This window comes from Leptosomus discolor, chromosome 14 (assembly GCF_034619465.1).
Source record: "Leptosomus discolor isolate bLepDis1 chromosome 14, bLepDis1.hap2, whole genome shotgun sequence".
NCBI lineage: Eukaryota > Metazoa > Chordata > Aves > Leptosomiformes > Leptosomidae > Leptosomus > Leptosomus discolor.
The window spans coordinates 15,207,475-15,227,495 of record NC_141404.1 but is presented as its reverse complement, the minus strand read 5'-3'; the positions used below and the strand labels follow the sequence as shown (position 1 = coordinate 15,227,495).

The following is a 20,021-nucleotide window of genomic DNA, read 5'->3' as shown; positions in this document are numbered from 1 at the left end:
TCCTGTTTTCTGGCTTGTGCCCATTGCTTCTCATCTGCCTGACAAAAGCCTGGCTCTCTCTTCTCTACGCCCTCCCACTAGGCAGTTGTAGACTACAGCAAGATCTTCCTTCACCTCCTTTTCTCCCAGCTCCCATCCTGTCAGTCAGCCCTGCTGCCTCCCAGTCTTTCGACTATTCCCCCACAGGAACCTCAGTGATGGCCTCTACTGGGGGCCAGGGGTGATGGGAGCAGCACAGCAGGTCAGAGCTGGGACCTTGAGCCTGGATCCATCGGCAAGGGAGAAAGTGGCCTTCAGCGGCCAAACCCAGCCTCAGTTCTGGCTGGGAGATCCATGCCACTCTGCCCCACAAATAAAATTCCACCTTGCCCCATTCATGGTGATAAAGTACATTTATTGTTAAAAACCTCCAAAGCGCTGCCGCTGCCCTAGCTGCTGCCCTGACGTAGCTTGAGGCTATCATGCACAGCACAGCTCAAGCCCTGGTTGGTGGCACACTTGCAAGGCAAGTGTTCCATCGCTGCCATCTCTCTCTCTGTTTTCTTGTCTACAACACTCACAAATTTGTTTCCTCGTAAATAAAACCTGAGGGGTTTCTGTGCCCACTCTCCCCTGTTGCCGATACCAATCCTTGTTGTGACTACCACGTCCCGCTCCCCCGGTGGGTCATGCCCAGGTACCATCCAGATGGCTGCGTCTTGAGTCAGGTCCTTTTGGTCAAAAGCTTTATCGATCCCCAACGCTTGGCAGAGCTTGGAGGGCCCGTTGCACAGCTGCCAGTCCTTCAGCAGCTTTGTGGGTCCTTTCCTTGCAGTGCTGCGCAGCTCCCGCATTGCATCCAAACCCTGAAGAGGTTCCAGAGAGCGAAGCAATACTGCGGCCCCTTCCCCTGGGCAGAGGGAGAACCGCGTGTTAGTACAGGGGTGTTTTGTCAAGAATGTCTCAGTTTGCAGCCCCACCTCAGCTCCGGGCCTCTGGCTCAGCTTCACCTGGTGGAGCAGGGAATTGCCTGTAGCACCCAGCCACAGGGTCTGTCCTCCTCTCCGGCCGCTCCGCCTCTGGAGCCAGCCACCAACCCGTGGTCAGTGCCCTCCCTTCCCTCTTCCGAGCGTCCCATAGCTCTGTGTCCCTTATCCATCAGTGCCGACTTGCCCTTCCCCAACCCCACTTCTTGATGTTACTAAGTCTAGCTGCTGCTCCAAGGCTTGCCAGAGGGCAAGAGGTTTTTCTTATGTCAGCACCACGTTCAGGAATAAATACACATATGGTTTAATTTTGGCACAGCTATTCAAAGCTGCTCCCAAACCCAGCGGATTTATAATAAACTCTGATTACAAGAACTCCAGCTAACAAAGGAGAGGAGGAATGAGTCGGGATGCTGCCAGCGGAAAGCGGCAGCTTGCAGAGTGAGGCTGGACAGAGAAAAACCTGGGAATGAGCTGCAGGCACTGGGAGCAGCCCCTGTCTGTGCTGCTGCTGCTGCTGCTGCTGCTGCTGCTGGAGCCCCAGCTGCAGGTGTTACCAGTTCAAACCCCCAGCTGGAGGTGTAACAGTGGGTGGGATGACCATGCCTACAACAGAGAGCGATCGGAACCCCTGAGCCAGGGGAGCTCTTGCAGGATGGGGACCCAGGGCAGGACAGGGCTGCAGTCTCTGGCTGTGGCATTCATGGCCCTGGAAGCATCACTTCAGCAGAGAAGACCTGTCTATGATAAGAAGTGAAAAAACCTGACAGATTCTCTTCAAATTTGCCGCCCTGGCAGGAGCCTTAGGAAACTCCAGCCCCCCCAGCTGTTGTAACCAGCTGCCCTCCATGATTTTGGTGGCAGTGAAGCAAAGATGCAGCTCTGAGCACAGACATTCCCCTGTGACAAGGATCTCTGGCCTAAGTGGGACATAAACGCTTCCTTGGTATGCTCCACTGGACAGCAAGGAAGGTCTTCTCATGACCTTGAGTGGGCGAGGAGAGAGCCTGGTAAAGCCGTCTGTGTGCTGCCCCACACAGCACCCCTTGTGCTGGGGCCGCCCACAGCATTCCTCCCCGCCAGCATCTGTGCGCTCCGTGATGCCGCTCCACAAGAATCCCCTCTCCCTCTCCCGCCCCAAACATCTGGAGCTGTGCTCACGCCTGGCAAAGGCATCTTTTGTAGGCACTGACAGATCCCCAAGGACCTGCGATTTCCAAAAATAGAAACCCTCTCATATTCTGTACAAATCCCACACTAAATTACCCTTCTGGGCTCCCAGCTGAGCCTATCAACCGAGGACCTGATAGCTGGTTTTGCGAGGTGTGCCTCTTGCCCCCAACCTGCTCAGAGCCCCCGCTGCCCTCGGTACAGCCCGGTGAGGTCAACAGGCTTATTTCCAACAGCTGTCAGCAATCTGCTCCCAGGCACTCCCTTGCTAAGGATGGGGATTGATGCTAATCTGGCAGCCAAAAGCTGCTTCTCTGTACCACAGCGATTTAGAGCTCAAAGGTCACTTTAGATTTTTAAGAACATGCTCCATGTCCTAATTCTGCTTTTTATCCGTGCACAAAGAAACATCCCTTGCATTGGGATGCTGCCTCGCTTGCCAGGAACAACTGTGGGACTCTGAGTGACCGCTGATTCCACGGCTTGCTTGCATCCATCACGAATGCAAGTGGAAACTGTGGTTATGCTTGAACTGAACGGAGTCCTTGCGAGTTCGTGTGAAGAGCGGCAAGCACCCAGAGAAACTGCAGGCGCTCCCAAAGACGTGGCAGGGGGTACCTGGCACTTCTGTCTCTGGGTGCTCTTTCTGCATGTCCACCAGAAAGTTTTCACACTCTTTCTATGCGTGTGCAACACAGACAGCACACTCTGCTCGAAGCCAGCGGCCCCTGAATGCGAGAGCAACACCACAGGAGCTTTGGGGAGAGGCAGAGGCAGCAGGCAGGATAAGAGTGCAGGGATGCCATGACGAGCTACTGCCTTCTCTGCCCCCAGCTGTCCCCACACCCCTGGGCTGATGTTTGGGTCCTCCTGGGCATACTTGCACATTGGAAGTTTTATTTTAACTCCCAAAGAGTAGCTGAATCCTTCTGACTCAACCCCTGTCTGCCAGAGCGCTTCAGCCTGCCTGCCTCCCTCTCTGCAGCCTGCAGCAGTTCGCTCTCAGGGATTATCTGGCTTCAGCATCTGCCCGACATCCAGCCCTGGCAGGCCAGCAGCAGCAGTGCCAGTCCAGAGATGCCGAATACCCACCTCCCATGCCGTATCAGGCGTAGCATTCAGGGCTAAAGCTGGAATCTCACAACACCACAGAGGCCAGTTCTCTCCCTGAGCAGCTAGAAATCATAAAACGATAGGGAAGCCCCACACCCCCACTGCGCAGCTTGCTGCTCCTTCCCTGGAACAGCTCCAGCTCCCATTCTTGGAAATAGCTCTTGGCCACTGGAGAGAAGAAAGTTTTCTCTCTCCACCCATCTGGCTCACTGCTCCTGAAACACTTCCTTCAAAGTCCTCGTCTAGGATCCGAAAGTTAGGGGGAAGTCCATGCAGTGTGACCCTGGGCCTCAGTGAAGCATCACTGGGATCTTGATTTTATAAGCTATTCTTTCAGATCTGGCCGCAAAACGCACACCCTGGCAAATTCCAGAGAACCAAATCATAGCAAAGTCAAAGTAAAGCTTCACTGGCATTTACCCTCTTCCTGAAGTGAGGGAAGCCCAACGTCCCTCTTCACCCTGGGGAAAGCTCTTTGCACTACAATCACTGTGCTGCCTAGCATATACTGTAGGATTCATGCACACTGAAAAACATTGGTTATATTTTTTCTATAAACTCTTCTTCCTCTATCATCTATGACTTCTCCAAAAAACACAAGGTAGTGATGCCCGCCACAACTCCAGGCAGCAGCAGTATTTGACGCAGCGATGGGAAGACCTCTCACAGTAAATTCCCACACGATGCAGCTTTATCTCAGCGACGTGCACAAAGGTCTCCCCTTCCTCAGTGACAAAAAATATTTGAGCCCACCCTTTGACTTGGTACGGCTTTACGAACACAAAGACACAGTTGAGCGAACTCAACACACTCACAGCCACAAGTTCTTGCCCCAGCAAAGTGGCAAAACATGCTACAGCTGAAGTGCTTCTGAAGTCTGGTGGCAGCATCAGGCTGGGGACATACTGCTGAGGACACTGCAGTGGTGGTGGCTCTCAAGGTGAAGTCTATGCTTTTGTAGCTGCTCCTCTGCCAGCACAGCTCTGCTGGTGACACACCGTCTCCTATCCCCAAGGGATATCGTGGAGCCTGAAGCCTAGTGTAGGCCAAATACAGACAACACAGGAGAAGGTTTATTCCACCTGGTGTCAAAACAGATGATGCTACGAGGTTACGTCTCAAAACAAGAGATCTCTAAAGAGCCAGTCTCATGAGCCAAATGCCCTGGTTCTTGACAAGCCAAGCAGAGGGGAGCAAGCACGAGCAGTGTATAAAGCTTTGCACATCTCATATGGGCCTCAGATCCTGAGCCGAGTAAGGGCCCAGAAGGCCCCAGCATGATTCAGGTCAGTGTTAAACTCCTTTTTAAAACAAAGTCTGCTGCAACAGTCCAATTCACACTGCTCGCCTGGTCCCAACAGTGTGTGTCTGGGCCAGCCCTGTGCAGGTCTGTGCCAAGGAGGAAGGCACAGCCCGCGCCGGGACAGGGCGGCACTCTGATCTCTCTCCAGCGGAAGGACGGCTGCCTTCATTAGGCTGCGGCTCCAAATCAGCTCCCCAGTCACTCAGTTCAACAGTCTGAGAAGCAGCAGGACAGCGGTCACTGCCAGTACTTGAGAGGATATACTGGTTCTCTGAAGCGCTTGCCTCCTTCCTACAAGGATCCCGTAATTTAAGCAGCACAAGGACTTGCCTTGTAGACAATACAAAACTGAGTTAGTTTAATCTAAGCCAGCTAAGAATTTGTCCGTGATTATTAGTTTGTGCTAACTTTAATAAACCACCTAACCACCTGATAAACCACCACTAAAACCAAACTAGACCTCAGTTAAATCTATGTGCTTGTTCCAAGAGTCTCCAGAAATAAATGCTTTGTTAAAAACAAGTGTATAATTGCATGAGTATTTTGATGCACTGGAGATGTGCCCCTTGAAGAGGAAAAGCATTTAGTGTTCTCTCAGTAATTTGTGTTCAGTCTTTCCAAGCGACACCTCCAGAAATAGTACATTCACGTTCCTTTTCTAGTCTCCTCGTCAGTCACTCAGGTTTTTCCAGCATTCCCAGGGAGACCCTGAAGTACCTTAGATATTTTGCATCAAATTCCCTGCACAAAGATGATGAAACCTGTTACATCAGAAGTCCATCAACAAGCAGAGCGTGGTCTGCACTACTAAGGAGGATCAAGCTATGCCACAACAGACATTTTTTTTTGCCAGTGTTTCCTTGTGTTTTCTGCACGGCCACGGCCAGATTCTAAACAAGGTTTCCAAGATCTGTCCCATATCCAGAGAACGAAATGCTTTTTGCCTTCTACCCAGGTGCGTAAGTGCAACCACAAAGGAGGTCTTCCTCAATCCTTCCCTCAGACTAAATGACAGGACAGACTCCTTCTCCATCTATGTTGAGAAAAGCACCTCAGGTACGATTCCTCCCCAGATTCTTTCTTTCAACACATCTGCACAGGGGCAGATATAGCGAAGGAGTAAATCCTACATATGTAGATGCCTCTGTGATACACAGTCGTGCTGTTTTCTTCAGCGCACTCCTGCCGAAGCTGGCAGTGACAGCTGTGCTTGGTGTCGGCAGAGCTGTGTGTACGACGTGCTGATGGAGAATGAATTTGTAACAAAAAATCCAACTAAAATAATCACAACAGAGCGCTCTTTGATTTGCTATGAAACACAGGTATATAAGGGAAAATTTCCCAAAGTATAAATTTCAAAGAAATCTTTTTAGAATTTGAAGGCTAAGCACCTTTTTTTAAAATAACAACTATTATTCCTAATATAGGAATACACTAAGAATCCCATCCTGAGTAAGGAGCCATTCTGCTTTCATTATCTGAACAGATTTGGCAGAGGCAACGTAATGAAATTCACATGTGCTCATCCACCAGACGCCAGACCCCCATTTAGAAAGACAGGCTCTTCCTCCACAGTATAACCTGGCGCTGGTTTTCTGCTTGGCTCCTGTCCCAAGGCCAAAACCTGAGGATTAATGGTCACTGTTACAACATTTGCTTCCCACTTAGGAATATACAAGCAGTGGGGGTTTTAAGCTCTATCTTTGAAATAGTGAAAAAGAAATTAGTTTTGAGGGGTTTTTTTTTAACAAAATGAGTATTTATCTAAGAAATACCCGCTGCCATTTCGAGATGTCTAACTAACCAACGGCGTTATTGTAAGGCTGTCATTCTTACAGGAGAGAAAAACCCCCGAGTTTTAGAAGTAACACTTGCATGTTAAGAGGAGCTGTGGAAGGAGAGTCTCCATAAATTCCAGAATAATTCGATTAGGGGTTGATTATATTATCTTGAGCATAATAAAAGACTGAAGATTCTGTAACAGTCTGGGTATTTTGATTTGGGTGGGGGTTTTTTTGTTTTCAGATACAGCAAAGCAACTAAAATGCTCCTACATTGACTCCTTGCTTAAGCTTAGGACATCTCAAGCCTTTTTGTTTTCCCCAACATTTACAGCTTCTGAAGATAAAGGCAGGAGACAGAAGAGTTTCTTGTCATGACAACAGACATCAAGATTTAGGCTGTCATGAGACTGCAAATTCACATAACCACATGAACAAGGCAGCAGCCTGGGTCATCTAAACCAAAAGCTCCATCCCATCCAGACTCTCCTCCGGTCCTCAGTCTTTATTTGTGTGCCTGAACAGCTCACCCCGCTCATAGCTGGGACCAAAACCCCACCGGGCTGGTCACGGTGCAGCTGGAGATGGGCCCTGCTGGTAATGTTGCAAGTTAACCGCTGCCTGGCCACAGTTACGTACGGCTCAAAGCAGCAAAACCCAGGTCCCAAGAAAAGATTATGACAGCAAGTCACTGACTTCACAGCCCAGAGGGAGCTCACTGGTGACTGCAACATGGCAAGCGCTGCTTGAAATACCAGCCCTACGCTGTAGGCATTGAATCTCTTTCAACCTCAGCTTACCTTGGCTGGAAACATTCACGCAGAAATAAATCCCGTAGATCTGATACACGTACAGAGTTCCTGGTTTCATGAACATTGCCGCGTTTCGTTGAGTTTGCTTCCCACCTTTCGAGTGGGAAGCTTCATCTTCCCCACCCAGATAAGCTTCTGTTTCAACAATCCTCCCCCAGAGTTCTCTGCCATCAGGAAGTTTGCGAACCAAAATCTGAAAGAGAGGTCAGAGTGCATCAGTTAGCAACCCTCTGTACAAAATAACCAGAGCGCAAGAGCTGTGGAAACAAAGAAGTCAGGAAAAAGGACCTGATGGTGCTACATACTCTCTTCTCCATCTGGCAGGCCCGTCTGTAAGCTAACGTGAACTTTTTCAGCTTCTACTGTCCAGGCCACAGCCCAGTACAAGAAGTTCCTCCCTGTCATTAGCCCCACAAAATGCCTGGAGTATCTAGTCGTGGCAGTATCATAAAGAACCCATTTATGCTCCTGTATACAATAAAGCCCAGTGAGCTGCTTTGTGGTTATTTTCTGTATTCTCCACCCCAATCCACCAGGTTTAAGGCAAAAAAATGCACCACAGATATCAACCTTGAAGCATCAGGGAAGTATATCCTTTAGATCAGAAGACATATGACAGTGGCACAATTAAGTAACTACTATGATTAGACAGTCTCTCTCCATAGAGACGTTTCAAACAAGCCCTAGTCCCTAACCATAGAGGTAGTCACGACCAGAGGGAGTATCAATGCTATTTCTGTATTTTCTGTACCACAGGGAGGGCAGCGCAGGAGAGCTGGGAACTGGCTTCAGGCAGACAACAACAGATCTTTGTTATTACAGTGTGTTCCTTGCTGCTGGTGCCTCCTTAAATAAAACAAAGCAGATGCAGGGGGGAAAAAACATAACAGTGAAAAGATTCTCTTTAAAAATAAATCAATCACTAAACTTCCTACAAAGTTTTTTGTGATTTCACCCGATTTATAAACTTCTTATCTTCCTTAATGTGTTTTTAAGAAATACTGCAGTATAGTCTCATTTAGGCAACAGCTCTCAGTTTAATTACACTATATTCAGTGCTTCCATATTTGAAAACCAGCAGTTCAAAAATGACCTTCAAGAAACAAAGCTTAATTTCTAACAGATGTTAGTTCTGGATTGCTAATGCAGTTATTGACCTGATCCAGCACGGATGCTCCAGAAGCCAGTTTCAACTGCTGCAACTCCAGTATAACATGGTTTCCCGACAGCACTTCTCAATTTGTTGAAAACAATCAGTTTTATTATTTTTATGAAAAATGCAGTGGCTTCAGAAAAGCACTGGTGTTTAGCAACTGCCTACAAACACCCCAAAAGCACACCCGTGCGGCCACATTTCTCTTTCAATGTGATGAAATGCAATGGCTAGGCTAGGATTTTAAAAGCATGCAAGCCTTTCCCTGACTCTTCAGACACACCAAATATTCACAGTAAAAACCGTTCAAAACCCATGATCCCTCACAATACCCCACAGTGAACTATTTCATAGAGGTTTTCATTTCTCATTGACAATATGCCTTGGTGTTACAACAGTTCATCTTGAGAGGCCATTTATTGCGTGTCTGTTTTGGGGTATTTTTTTGTTTCCATGAACTCGAGTACCACGTTTAAGGTAAGCGAAATTGATATACAAGGCACTTCCAAAATTTGGTGGAATGAAGATAATGAATGAAACCCTAAATTACCGTAGTTATAATTCTAAGAAAATGAGAGAATAGACTGGATCACGGAAGACTGGTGGTTATACTTAAAAAAAAAAACTAACCTAAAATTGAGATAGAAATTGCCTCGCTTGTAATTCTAGGCCAAATAGGAAAAATATAGCATTAGGACTAAAACATCATCTGCCCGGGGTAACCGAATGCATGTCGATGTCAGAGTCACTAGGAACAAAAAAAATGCATCGATACTGGGAGACTTCAGGTATCCTCATGGAGAACAAGTAAATATCACAGCAAGACAGGACACAGGCTGTGCTTTTTTTAGACACTATCAAATGCTTTGCAGAGCGAGGAATCAGGGATCTCACAAGGAAAGACTAAACTCTCAAACTGATCCAGAGCAAAATGCAAAGTCTCTTTCAAAGCCTTCTCCCTGAAAAACAACTTCGTGTGATGACCATGAAGTATAAAGTTCAGTGTCCTTCCACAAGCATTAAGGTCCAAAAATAATCTATCAGAGTTCTGCTTACCAGCAAAAAGGGGAAGCTACATCAAGTGAGGAAGCTTGTTAGGAAGAACTTAAAAGAGGCAGCCAAAGGTTAAAGCTGGAAAGGCAAACCTCTAGCAGGATGTCTATAAAGATAGCAAAGACTCATGACGTATCAGACAAAGGTTAAGACAGACAAAAAAAACGCCAGCAGAGGTAAAAAGCAGAGCAAAGGCGTCAATTACAAGCAAGACAATATCCTTAGAAAATAATAAAAAAAAAAGCTAGACACAGCAAGACAGGCCAAAACCAACAGTTTGTGGAACAAATTCCTAAAGTTATCTAAACCAATGAGAACCCAGAGAGCCTGTTCACCCTATGGACAATACAGACAATGAAGGTATAAAAAAGACTCATAGAAGATAAGACCGCAGCAGTGAAACTAAAAACACATTTTGCAATTGCATTTAGGAGGTCCCAGGCTGGAACTTTTTATAGGGAAAACACTGGAGGAACTCCCTCCCATGGAGACAGCAGGAGAGTTTTCTGGAGGACTTTCTAAGCAGAAGAGACACGTTTAATCTCCCCCACTCTGATTTCCAAAGGCTTTCAAAAAGGTACAAAGATTCCTCAAAGTTTCTGCAGCGGGATAAGGGAAAAGGTCCTTTCATGAACAAGTAGTGGCTTGAAAACTCAGAAACAAAAGTTAGGAACAGCAGTTTTCAGAGCAAAGAGAGTTTAACTGTGGGACTGTGGAGTGCTAAACATCTCCACACTAGGGCCTGTGCTGCCTTGCATATTTGTGCTAATAACCTCAGAAAGGGATCACTAGAGAGCTCACCGTGTGCACTGGCAGTGTCGAGTTATTCGGAACAGCAACATAACAGCAGGTAGTATGAGATACAACTTTCTAAACACACAGGGCAGCCTAAAAGAAAGTACCAAGCAGTCCGCTGAACTTGGAGGTAAGAATGAAATACTCGAGTACACTGTGGCGGTGGATACTGGTCAAGAAAGGCCAAGGGCCTGCCACGCTATGAGCATCACCAGGTAGTGAAATGGAGGCAGAGAAGGAGATGTTGCTGTCTGCAGAGCATTACTTTCCACTGGGCTGAGCAAGAGCCAAAAACCAATAAAGGGACACCTGAAAGGAAAATGATGAGCCTGAAACAACCTTCAATCCACAAACACCAAAGTACATTTCAGTAAACCAGAAAAAAAAAGCTTTCTTTTCCACAGAAAGCTAATTCTGAAATATGACAGTAAATTAAACCTGAGAAATTACTCCTCTGACTTCATCCAAAATAGATTTGGCTACCAGTCTTTAAATTCCACTACACTTAACAAGAGAAGGAATGAGAGCTATATTCCTAAAATAGCAAAGCCTGGAATCAAATGGCAAAAAACCAATTTCATGCTTTTACCCCAAGTTGTTAGCTAGCACACGCTGCACAGTGCAGCAATCTCAGTGTTCACGTCTTACCTGTCCCAGAAAGGACTTGGCCAGACTAATACAGGGCTGGTTGAAAAAATCTGCTTCTAGCCGGGAAGAATTTTTTTTCTCTATCGCAAAATATTTGCTGCTTTTTGGAGAAGAATCCCCATCAGGCGTAGTGTTCAGGTTCTCCAAGGCATCAAATGGAGGGAAGCTGGAGTTGCTTTGAAGAGCACTTAATTGAGCCAACAGCTTTCTTTTTCTTGGCATAGTTCTAGAAAATTGATACAAACATGATTAGGAATATATAAAGCTTATTTTAAAGTAGCTCATTTCCACAAACCATTATTTTTTACACATCTCTCCACAACAATGAATCTGAAAGCTGTAACTAATAGGTTAACCTAGGCCAACTACAGAGGCAGGTGGCAGATTTAGCTATGTATACATCAGACTAGGCAAATACTGGGCTCTATACTGAAAGCAAACAGAAAACTGCAGTTTGAGTATTCATCTTTTAAGGACTGCAGATAAAAGCCCAACTCTGCTCCACTCAGCAGTAAAAGTAAGTTTGCTACCTGTTAGGTTAGGAAATCCAGAAACTGAAAACAAAGATGAACCAGCACTATACTAGTTTTTACCTAGAACTAATGTAACCAGTTAGACAGAAAAAAATAGGAAGCAACCACCTCAAAACTTGTGCTGACTCAGAATATCCACAGAAGTCATGTATCAATCATTTTAAATAAGAACATAACCAAATCTAAAACTCCCCAGGACACAGAACATTTGAGCTGGGAGATGCTTATCACGCTGTAGAAATGTTTGTGTTAGAACCTCCACAAAAGGAGCTTTAAATTCAACCTACCAGAAGAATGAAGAGCAGCCTGTTACAGTCAGCAGTACGTATTTGAGGCAACTATGTAACCTGCAATTGTTCTTCCAGGTTTGCCACCAATTTACTGTGTGAGCTTCAAAAAGTCAATGTTTCTTTTTCTGTGACACAGTCCTTATACCTGTCAAACTGGAGCAAACTTATTCACTATATAAAGCACTCCAAAATAGGCTAAGAGATTTTTGGAGATGGAGATGATGATACCAACAGTGCATTAGCTCAAACTCAAGAACAATTTGCAGTTTTCTATTGGTCTAGCAAAACCAGCTCCCAGCTGGGGCATTGATAGAGATGCTCTTTAGCCTTTTTTATACAAAAAGCTATGAAAACAGGGGGGAATGCACTTTTCCTATACTGAACACACAAAAAGCAGAAACCAAACTTTTAAAATTCCCCCACTGACACTAAATTTGGAAAGTGTCAGCCTCAAAAAAAGGACTCTTACGAGAGAACGCAAAGACACCAGATTTCAGAAGATGGCTCATCAGTTCCAAAATTCAACCACATGTAGATATAAGGGAAAAAAGCAAAGGTTCAACATCATACATAATTAGAAATGGAGAAGGAATGCTATATAAAGCTGAACCTACCAGGGAAGTATATACCTCGTTAAGAAGCTGTTGCCACTCATTTTTCACCAGATCATCAGCTTTTGAAAACGACTACAAAAACTTTCACCATCAAAACCGATCTTTCCCTTGCTCTGATGTTTCTCACAAAGAAAGATCTACCAGCAATAGTTTCCTTGAACTACACCACAACCAAATTCAGCATTGCTACACTCTGGATCACCAGTGCCAATTCCCTAACAGCGTCACATTTCACTTCAGAAGAATCCAAACACAAACATATAAAAATAGGCAGTAAAAAAAAATAATTTAAAAAATCACATTGGCACGACGGGCAGAGAGGCGGGCTGTTTTTACTTTTTTTTTTTTTTCTAAACATCTAATTCTTTATTGCAACAATTCAGTGATGTCAGAGACTTGCCATAGAACGACCAGCTCCACACCAGGTATGCTGCGCTGGAGCAGGGCTTTCACCCAGTGGGAATTCTTAAAAACGTTGTCAGAAACCAGCAGCCTGCCTCAGACAAAATTGGCTGGTGGCCTTCACAAATGAGAGTCCTGCCTAGGAGAAAGGCTGTGAATAGGAAAAAGGGTTGCAGGAAGGAAGGGATGGGGGAGGAACGCTTCCCAGCATCAGACCGGCCCTCTGAAAGACCCAGAAAAGGGAATGCTTCCCACTGAAGACAGTACCTCCAGACTTCTCTGACAGTATTAACTGGAACTTCCAGTTCATCAGCCACACATAAAGACATGCTGAAAACATGGCCAATTTGAGAGGAGCATTAACTCATTCGGTAATTTGTGCTCTTATGGAATGTGACATCAGACACAGGATCCCAGTTGCCTGGCACCTATTGCATTTCCAATTAAGTAACTCTTAAAAGCTGCGAGTGCTCTCATGTATGTGGGCTGATCCTAGACAGATCGCAGCATCTTCAACTCTCAGTAGAAACAGCAGCAGGAAACTGCCTTATAGTCATGAGAAACGGGTCACACACAGAAATTCGATTGCTTTAAAAGCAGAAACACAGAATGAGGGTACCGCAATACCATTTCAGAAACCCAAAAAACCCCCCAGTCTACTCTTTGTCTCCCTGCTGGTTCATACTAAGATATGAAACACAAAACTCTATGCCTCAAAGCCTATCTACACTTCCTGTAAAGGATGGTACTTGTATATACCAATCCCTTCTTGCCCGTAAAAAAGCACAGCGTAGAAGACAGTTACTACGGCTCCAAAAACTCACTCATTTCATGTGTGAAATTAGGGCTGCTCCCCACCCATCAGTTCACATTTGCAATTCATCACCCTCAGCCCTCTTATCACCTCAAATAATGTAAAGCCAGCTGGAAACATTGTTTTTCCAGGTCATTTACAAAACATCCCTGCAGCAGGCCAGTGGTGACCTCCAGCCGCCATGAAGGCTGCCCATTTACTCACATCCTCTTCCTTATCTTTGCACCAACTGTTTATTTATGACAGGGAACTCCCTTATTATGTCAAGGGCTGCTCAGATGAGGGCTTCTGTTTAAAAGCTTCCTAAAATCTAAGTATAGACTGTAAGCCAGACCTCTCAACATGCTTATTTAGGCCTTCAGAGAATTCCAACATTTTTTTTCAAGGCTTGACTTTCCATTACAAAAGCCACATTAGCTCTTCCCTGCTAGATAATATTTATGCAGGTGTCCAGTAATTCTACTTTGATGTACTTTCTACTAATTCAGTTGGTAGTGGTCAAACTTCCAGGTCTGCAGTCCACAGATTTCCCCAGAACCCTCTTTAAGACGTAGCGACACATTTGCTGCTGAGACCATCGTCAGCAGCACTATCCCTGGGGGCTTCAGCTGGTTTGGCAGCTTGTTCCCGCCTGTTGTCTATTTGTTCCATAACCCCTTACACAGACACGCCATTTTAAGCCAGACCTTTCAATGAGTTCTCAGCGAGAAGGATTTCCATCCACCTTTCCTACGTAGTCTAACTTGTTAGCAACCAGAAGTAAGTTAATAATGTATAGCTTCCTGGGCAACGATGTGAGAAACAGGCAAAAAAAACCTTCTTGAAAGAAGAGTGCAGGCAGGAGCTAGTTACTATAACTATAAAGTCAATCTCTCCACAGACAGACTTTGACACTACATGCACTCCTACTAACACCTCGGAAGTATGGCAAAATGAATGGTTTTATTCACCTGAGTGCTGGGGTGTCATTTCCTGCAAGACGTCCCTGTAATCCCACTCCTTGCTCCTACTGCCTACTGGACATCTTGAGCTTTTTGGAATGAGACTTACACATCCTTCTGTAAAGAACAAGGAGGACCAAAATGAGGGACAGTGATGAGAAGCCATGAAAAACCCAAGAAGCCTTCACAGCAAAATTATGCTCTGTTTTGCTTGATGCTCTTAAACCCGTTTAGTTTTGTTCTGCCCCCCACAACGTTCTAGCTGCTATTTTTTATCTGAGTGCCAAACTTGCATACTGAAGGAAAGCAAACAAGTTAAACAGAATACTAACAATGGGTGTTAGCTAGTTCAGCCTCCCGAGATTTGAGTTAACCAAGGCAGCATTTAGAGAGGCCACAAACACTGGTCAGGAAACAGACATACGGATTCAAAATTGCCTGCAGTTCAGGTTTTTTCTTTATATCTACATTATTTGTAGCGAATGTATGCTCGGTATGTTGGGCCAATCATCCAAGAGCTGTAAGTCTTGTTCTTTTCCACCTATATGACAGCAGTGAGAACATTTGGAAGAGCTATGTAAGGGGATACACAACTAGTTACACCTAAGTCTTAGGTACCCATATTATAAACTGACCTCAGGAAACACATTCCTTCCCCAAATCTTAATATTGCATAAGAAATAATTTTGTTTTGGCATGGCAGTTTGACGCAATGACCAAAGATGTTTCACCAAAGCCTTCGTTAATGCACTGACAAAAAGGAAAACTCAGGACTCAAATGCTCAAACACCTGAACAATATGCACACGGAGAGTTCCACTTAAGAGTTCCTGCTGAAGGACCAGTAACTTAAAGACTAGGAAGAAAAACATAAACAGCAAAGACACAAGGATTTACCTACAGAAGGATCTGGGAGTCACTCCCTGCATGAGCATGGAAGGGGTTCTCACACCTCCTCCTGAGAAGGCAGCCCTAGGTTCAGGCTCAGAGAAAGAAATTGCTGCACACCCAGTTTTACAAAGGAGGACCATGCAAAGTCCTATGAGGAGTCTTTGACTTAAAGAGGGAGAAAGGCCATTTCATTATTTCAGGCCAAGCTACTCAAAGAGAGGCCTTAGTATTCATGCTCTGCACAAAGAACCTGAGTGCTCCACAAAACCATGTGGAGAGAATCACAGCCACACTTTCTAACAGCAGTCATGAGGCAGGCTCAGCAACAGCTAAGGTGCTGCTCACGGCCATTAAATTGGGACTGATTCAATGCACGTGCTATGAGCCTCTCCTTAGGGAGAAGGTCCCTTTCAAGTAGAGGAAAGGCCTGTCCTACATTCAGAGATTCAGGATTAATCTGTACAGTGTATCCTTGTTACAGAGAAACCACTTGTGTGTACTTTGCATTGCATTACTAGACACTGTTAAACAGTTATAGCAAGAAAACAGAACACTGGATCAAAGCCCTAACAGATGATGGTCTGCAGATATGAGTGTAAACACAGGTGAAGATAAATAGCTGATGTCATGTCCACCATGAAAGTGGTGGACGTTCTCAAAACACTACAACAAAGCCTTCGGGCCCTATGTAAACAAAGAAGCATCTAAGGAGAGAGGACAATTTCCCTCACAGCTTTGGATAATATGCTGTATGTGACAATGGCAAGTGAGACAAAATGCTTCTGATGATATAACAGAGAAACAAAAGCAAAAGTCTCTTCTATAAAAAGATGCTTCCAGGAAACCAGCAAACCACTGCTGGCTGCAGAGGCTGTGAAAATATGAGTCAGACACAGATTTGAACCAGTAAAGCGCAAAGCTGCTCCTGTCATGCCACTGTAGCCTTGTTTCTAACACGGCAATCTTATTTAGAAAGGCCTCAGTTTTTTCCCGACAGGTTTGCAGCACATTTCTGTAGATTGGGTATTTTTCCTTCTTATAGGGTCCAAACCATACCACTTCTGTGACACATCTGTACAGCAGCTGCTCTCTAAGCACTTAACTGTGAAAACACTCTTCTCCCCAAATCTCCACAGCATATATTACCAATTTCATAGTCCGTTTACTTAATTAGGTACCAAAATGCCTCTGCAGAACAAAAGTGACATGACAGCTAGGAAATCACAGTGCCACCTTATTCAAAATGCATTTGTACACCTTATTTAACCAGCTGATCACACGCCTCTTTCCCCCTACCTGAACTGTATTCAGAAAAGGGGGGTGTTACCCGTTCCTTAGTGCTCACTGCGCAGTCTTTGCAGTACCTTTGCCTCACAACGTATATAAAATAGGTTTTCTAGTGTTAGAACGGGTCATTTCCCTACGCAGGCCTGTTAACACGGCACTGACAGCCACGAAGACAATGCAAGACCCTCTCACAGCTTTTCCTAGTAGATACGCTGGAAGCGTGTGTAACTTCTTTCTATGTAAAACCGGGTTAACGTGGCACTAAGCTGAGCCTACAAGGGCACCATTTTCACACATTACAGTCACTAGCACGCTCGTGTTTTTAAAGGGAGTCTGGCCTCAGAGCAGCAGCGCCGGGCCTGGGGTACAGCGGGAAAAAGGGGCGGCCCCGGCACCGCCCGCCGCGCACGACAAGGCCGGCCGGGCCCGGGCCCGGGCCCGGCCGGCCTTGTCGTGCGCGGCGGGCGGTGCCGGGGCCGCCGCCGGGCCCAGGCCTCGGAGCCCGCCGCTCCCAAGCCACGGAGATCCCATTTCCCGCCCATGCCGGGCCGGACCCAGCGCCCGCCCCAAGGCAGCCCGGCCCGCCCCGGCGCCGCCGCACACGCACCTGCCGGGGCCTCCCCGTGCCGCTTTCCCGCCTCGGCCTGCAACCGCCGCGGGGGGGCGCGGGCCCAGGCCCTGCCCGGAGGCCCCGGCGGAAGCCGGGAGCTGTCGTGTGGGGCGTGCCCGGCGCGGCGGGAGGGGAGGCGGGCCTGAGGCCTGAGAAGCGGCGGCGGGGCTGCGCTGCGGCTGTTAGGGCTGAAGATCGCTCTTTCACCTGACAGCTCACTCTGTAGATGGCGATGGTCTGCAATCAAAGTGGTTTACAGCCTTTTCCCTGAGCTCCCTTGATCTCTCATCGTAGCTCCTGTTTTCTGGACCACAGATCCTCTGTAGGCCGTCTTTGAACTCTCCCTGGTTTTCAGCATCCACTCTCACACTCCCTGCTGTTTCATGTTAATAATACTCAGGAAAATAAAGGGGTGAATATACGTTCCGATGAATACGAATGGTCACAAGCTGACTTTATAGAGAGCTGCGTTAATTATTCCCTCAGTTCCCTGAGTAACAAGTATATGGCCTGTAGAAAAATTTCTTTGCTTCAGCTTTTAACCAGATGGTGCAGATGGTCAAAACGGGGTCAAAATATGTTTTTCCTCACAACTTTCTGGAGACATGCAATTAGGGCCGTTGATTCATAAACAAGTGTTTGCATGGAGGCTATGAGGGAAAGTCTGATGCATCAAAATGGATTTATTCCCATTTGTATAATGAAGTACTGATTCCAGGCTAGCACTAGCCGGGACAGCACCAGCTAGGAGCCAGCAATGCAGAGAATGAGCACTTAATGTCTACCCCATTCCTGAACTTACAAGGAAGAAGGATAAATTACTTTGCTGACTAAAATTTTAGGAGACATCAACAGCTTTGGAGGTGCAGCCAGGTGTACGAGTGGCTAAGGGTGTTCTTATGGAGATAGAAATACGGACCAACAGTCCAGTGATGAGCTCAAATGTGAGTAAGCCGCATAAAAAGCTTTGACATTCCTGTAAACCCTGAATTGAACCCAGAATTTCCAAATTTTACTCTTCCTGATTAATAAGATGTAAAGAAAATCCCCAAACCAACGATGAATGGATCAAATTCAAAGTCTGTTAAACAATGTTAATTCTTTTTGACTATGAAGAAATAGCTAATCTACTTTAGAACCTAAAGCAACACCAAGAATGCACTGAAAAGCCCTCAATTCATTGTAAAGCATGACAGCACTGCTACTGTAGTGGTATAAAAAAGAAAGGGAAGGAAACATGGATACATCTCAAAGTTATTGATACATTAATTGGAGATCTCTGTATGATTTTTTAGTTAAAATGGACAAAGATAAGCTCACAAGAGTTAGGATTCCCTGGAGAAATATTACCTGCTGGCTGCATAACTGCGTTTAGCTCCTCTCTGAAATCAGCCACTTGTGTTATTAGCAAAGACAACGAGAGAAGGTTTTGAAAATCATTAACAGTGTTGACTGCATAAGTGTCTCCAAAAGAGCATCTTGGACTTCCTGACTTGCATGGTTCACATCCCAGCTTTAATGTGGTATTAATATAAGAAAGGAAGACCAAGAAAGTGCATGAAAAGGAAGATAACCAAACATCAAACTGGTCTTTCAGCAAATTCTGAAAACTAAAGGAGAAACTAAGGAAGAATGAGAGTTGTGGGAAGGATTTCCTGGGGTCAGACTAGTTCAGCTCTGCAGACTTTCTCCTGTGGGAGTCTGTGGGACAGGCACTGTCAGGAATGCTGGCTTCTTTGACAGCAGATCTATTTCATGCCCAAAGGAAGTATTTAAAGCTTTTAGCACCTGAGGAATGCGAATCACTCTAAGCTACAGCATATGCCGTGTTCTTCATTTGTCCAATACCTTCACTGTTACAGAATCAACACCTAAAATAGCCTCCTGTAAAAGCTGAGCTGTTTGGGAAGATTAAAGTTTCCCTCCCTGCTGGGTAAATTTTTTATTTTCCTTTTTTTTTTTTTTTTTTTTTTTTTTTGGGGAGTGAAAGAAATTACTTGGAATCTGTGGTTAGAAAATCTGGCTTTTGGAGACCCTGGGGTCTGTGGCACAATGAAGGCATACAGTGTGTTGGGCTTTTCTTGGAGCAAACACTGTGTTTGCAGAGTGGTTCCCTACAGCTTCCAGGATATGCAGGCTGCTGACTTTTACAGTGAGGACAGCAGATCAGCATAGAAGCAGAACAAAGCAGAAGGGACAGATTTTCAAGATTTCTCTGTGTAGGATACCGAATCAAGCTTCAGCGGTATCCGCTGAAAGCCTCCTCAGTCCAGTTAGACAGAGACATGGAGTTCCCCACCATTTGGCCACTTCCCATGGCCACACTACTCTTGCCAACATTTGCAAGACTGCTGCAGCATTTCATGAGCCAGCTATTGAAGAATTCCCATGGATGAAAACTCTCCAAATAGCACAGGGTTTTATGACATCCATTCCTGGCCTCTCCTGACATCCAGTCTTGGCTGCTGATTCCTACTTATCCTCAACTGCCAGTGTGTCTTATTCAGAGTTACTTCCAATCAGCGTCTGTTCGAGGTACGCACAACCCTCAAATTAGTACCAGAACTAGCCAGCTACTGGAAGGGAGAGGTGTTCATAGCTGCTTTGGTATCTCCCACACCCAAGCTGAGCCACAGATCAAATGTCTAGTTCTGTGAACCAAGCCCATTCAACTCGTTATGTAAGCAGATGTGTATGTTTTATTCTAAATTTGGCGACATCCGTGGTGGGTACTATTCCACCCGCTTTGCACTCAGGGTGCAAAGAATACTAGTGAGTGCACTGTATGTGATGGGAAAACACGGTAAATTAACAGACCTCCTGGGAGCCTCAGCTCTGGACCGGAGA

The 20,021-nt window shown here is 45.8% G+C and overlaps 1 protein-coding gene across 2 annotated transcripts; it reads right to left on the bottom strand.

Annotated features, from left to right (window-relative positions):
• Positions 1 to 377: 377 nt before the first annotated feature.
• MPG (N-methylpurine DNA glycosylase) lies at positions 378 to 17,215 on the bottom strand. 2 transcript variants are annotated; one of them, XM_086473016.1, is made up of 5 exons: positions 17,172 to 17,215; positions 14,397 to 14,504; positions 10,794 to 11,019; positions 7,133 to 7,337; positions 378 to 889 (listed from the first exon to the last, which is right to left on the bottom strand). In XM_086473016.1, exons 3-5 carry the CDS (start codon positions 11,013 to 11,015, stop codon positions 429 to 431), a joined length of 888 nt encoding a protein of 295 aa, XP_086329142.1. In that variant the 5' UTR covers positions 11,016 to 11,019; positions 14,397 to 14,504; positions 17,172 to 17,215; the 3' UTR covers positions 378 to 428. The 2 variants fall into 2 exon arrangements, with proteins under 2 accessions (XP_086329142.1, XP_086329143.1); XM_086473017.1 differs by lacking the exon at positions 14,397 to 14,504.
• Between the last annotated feature and the right edge of the window lie 2,806 nt (positions 17,216 to 20,021).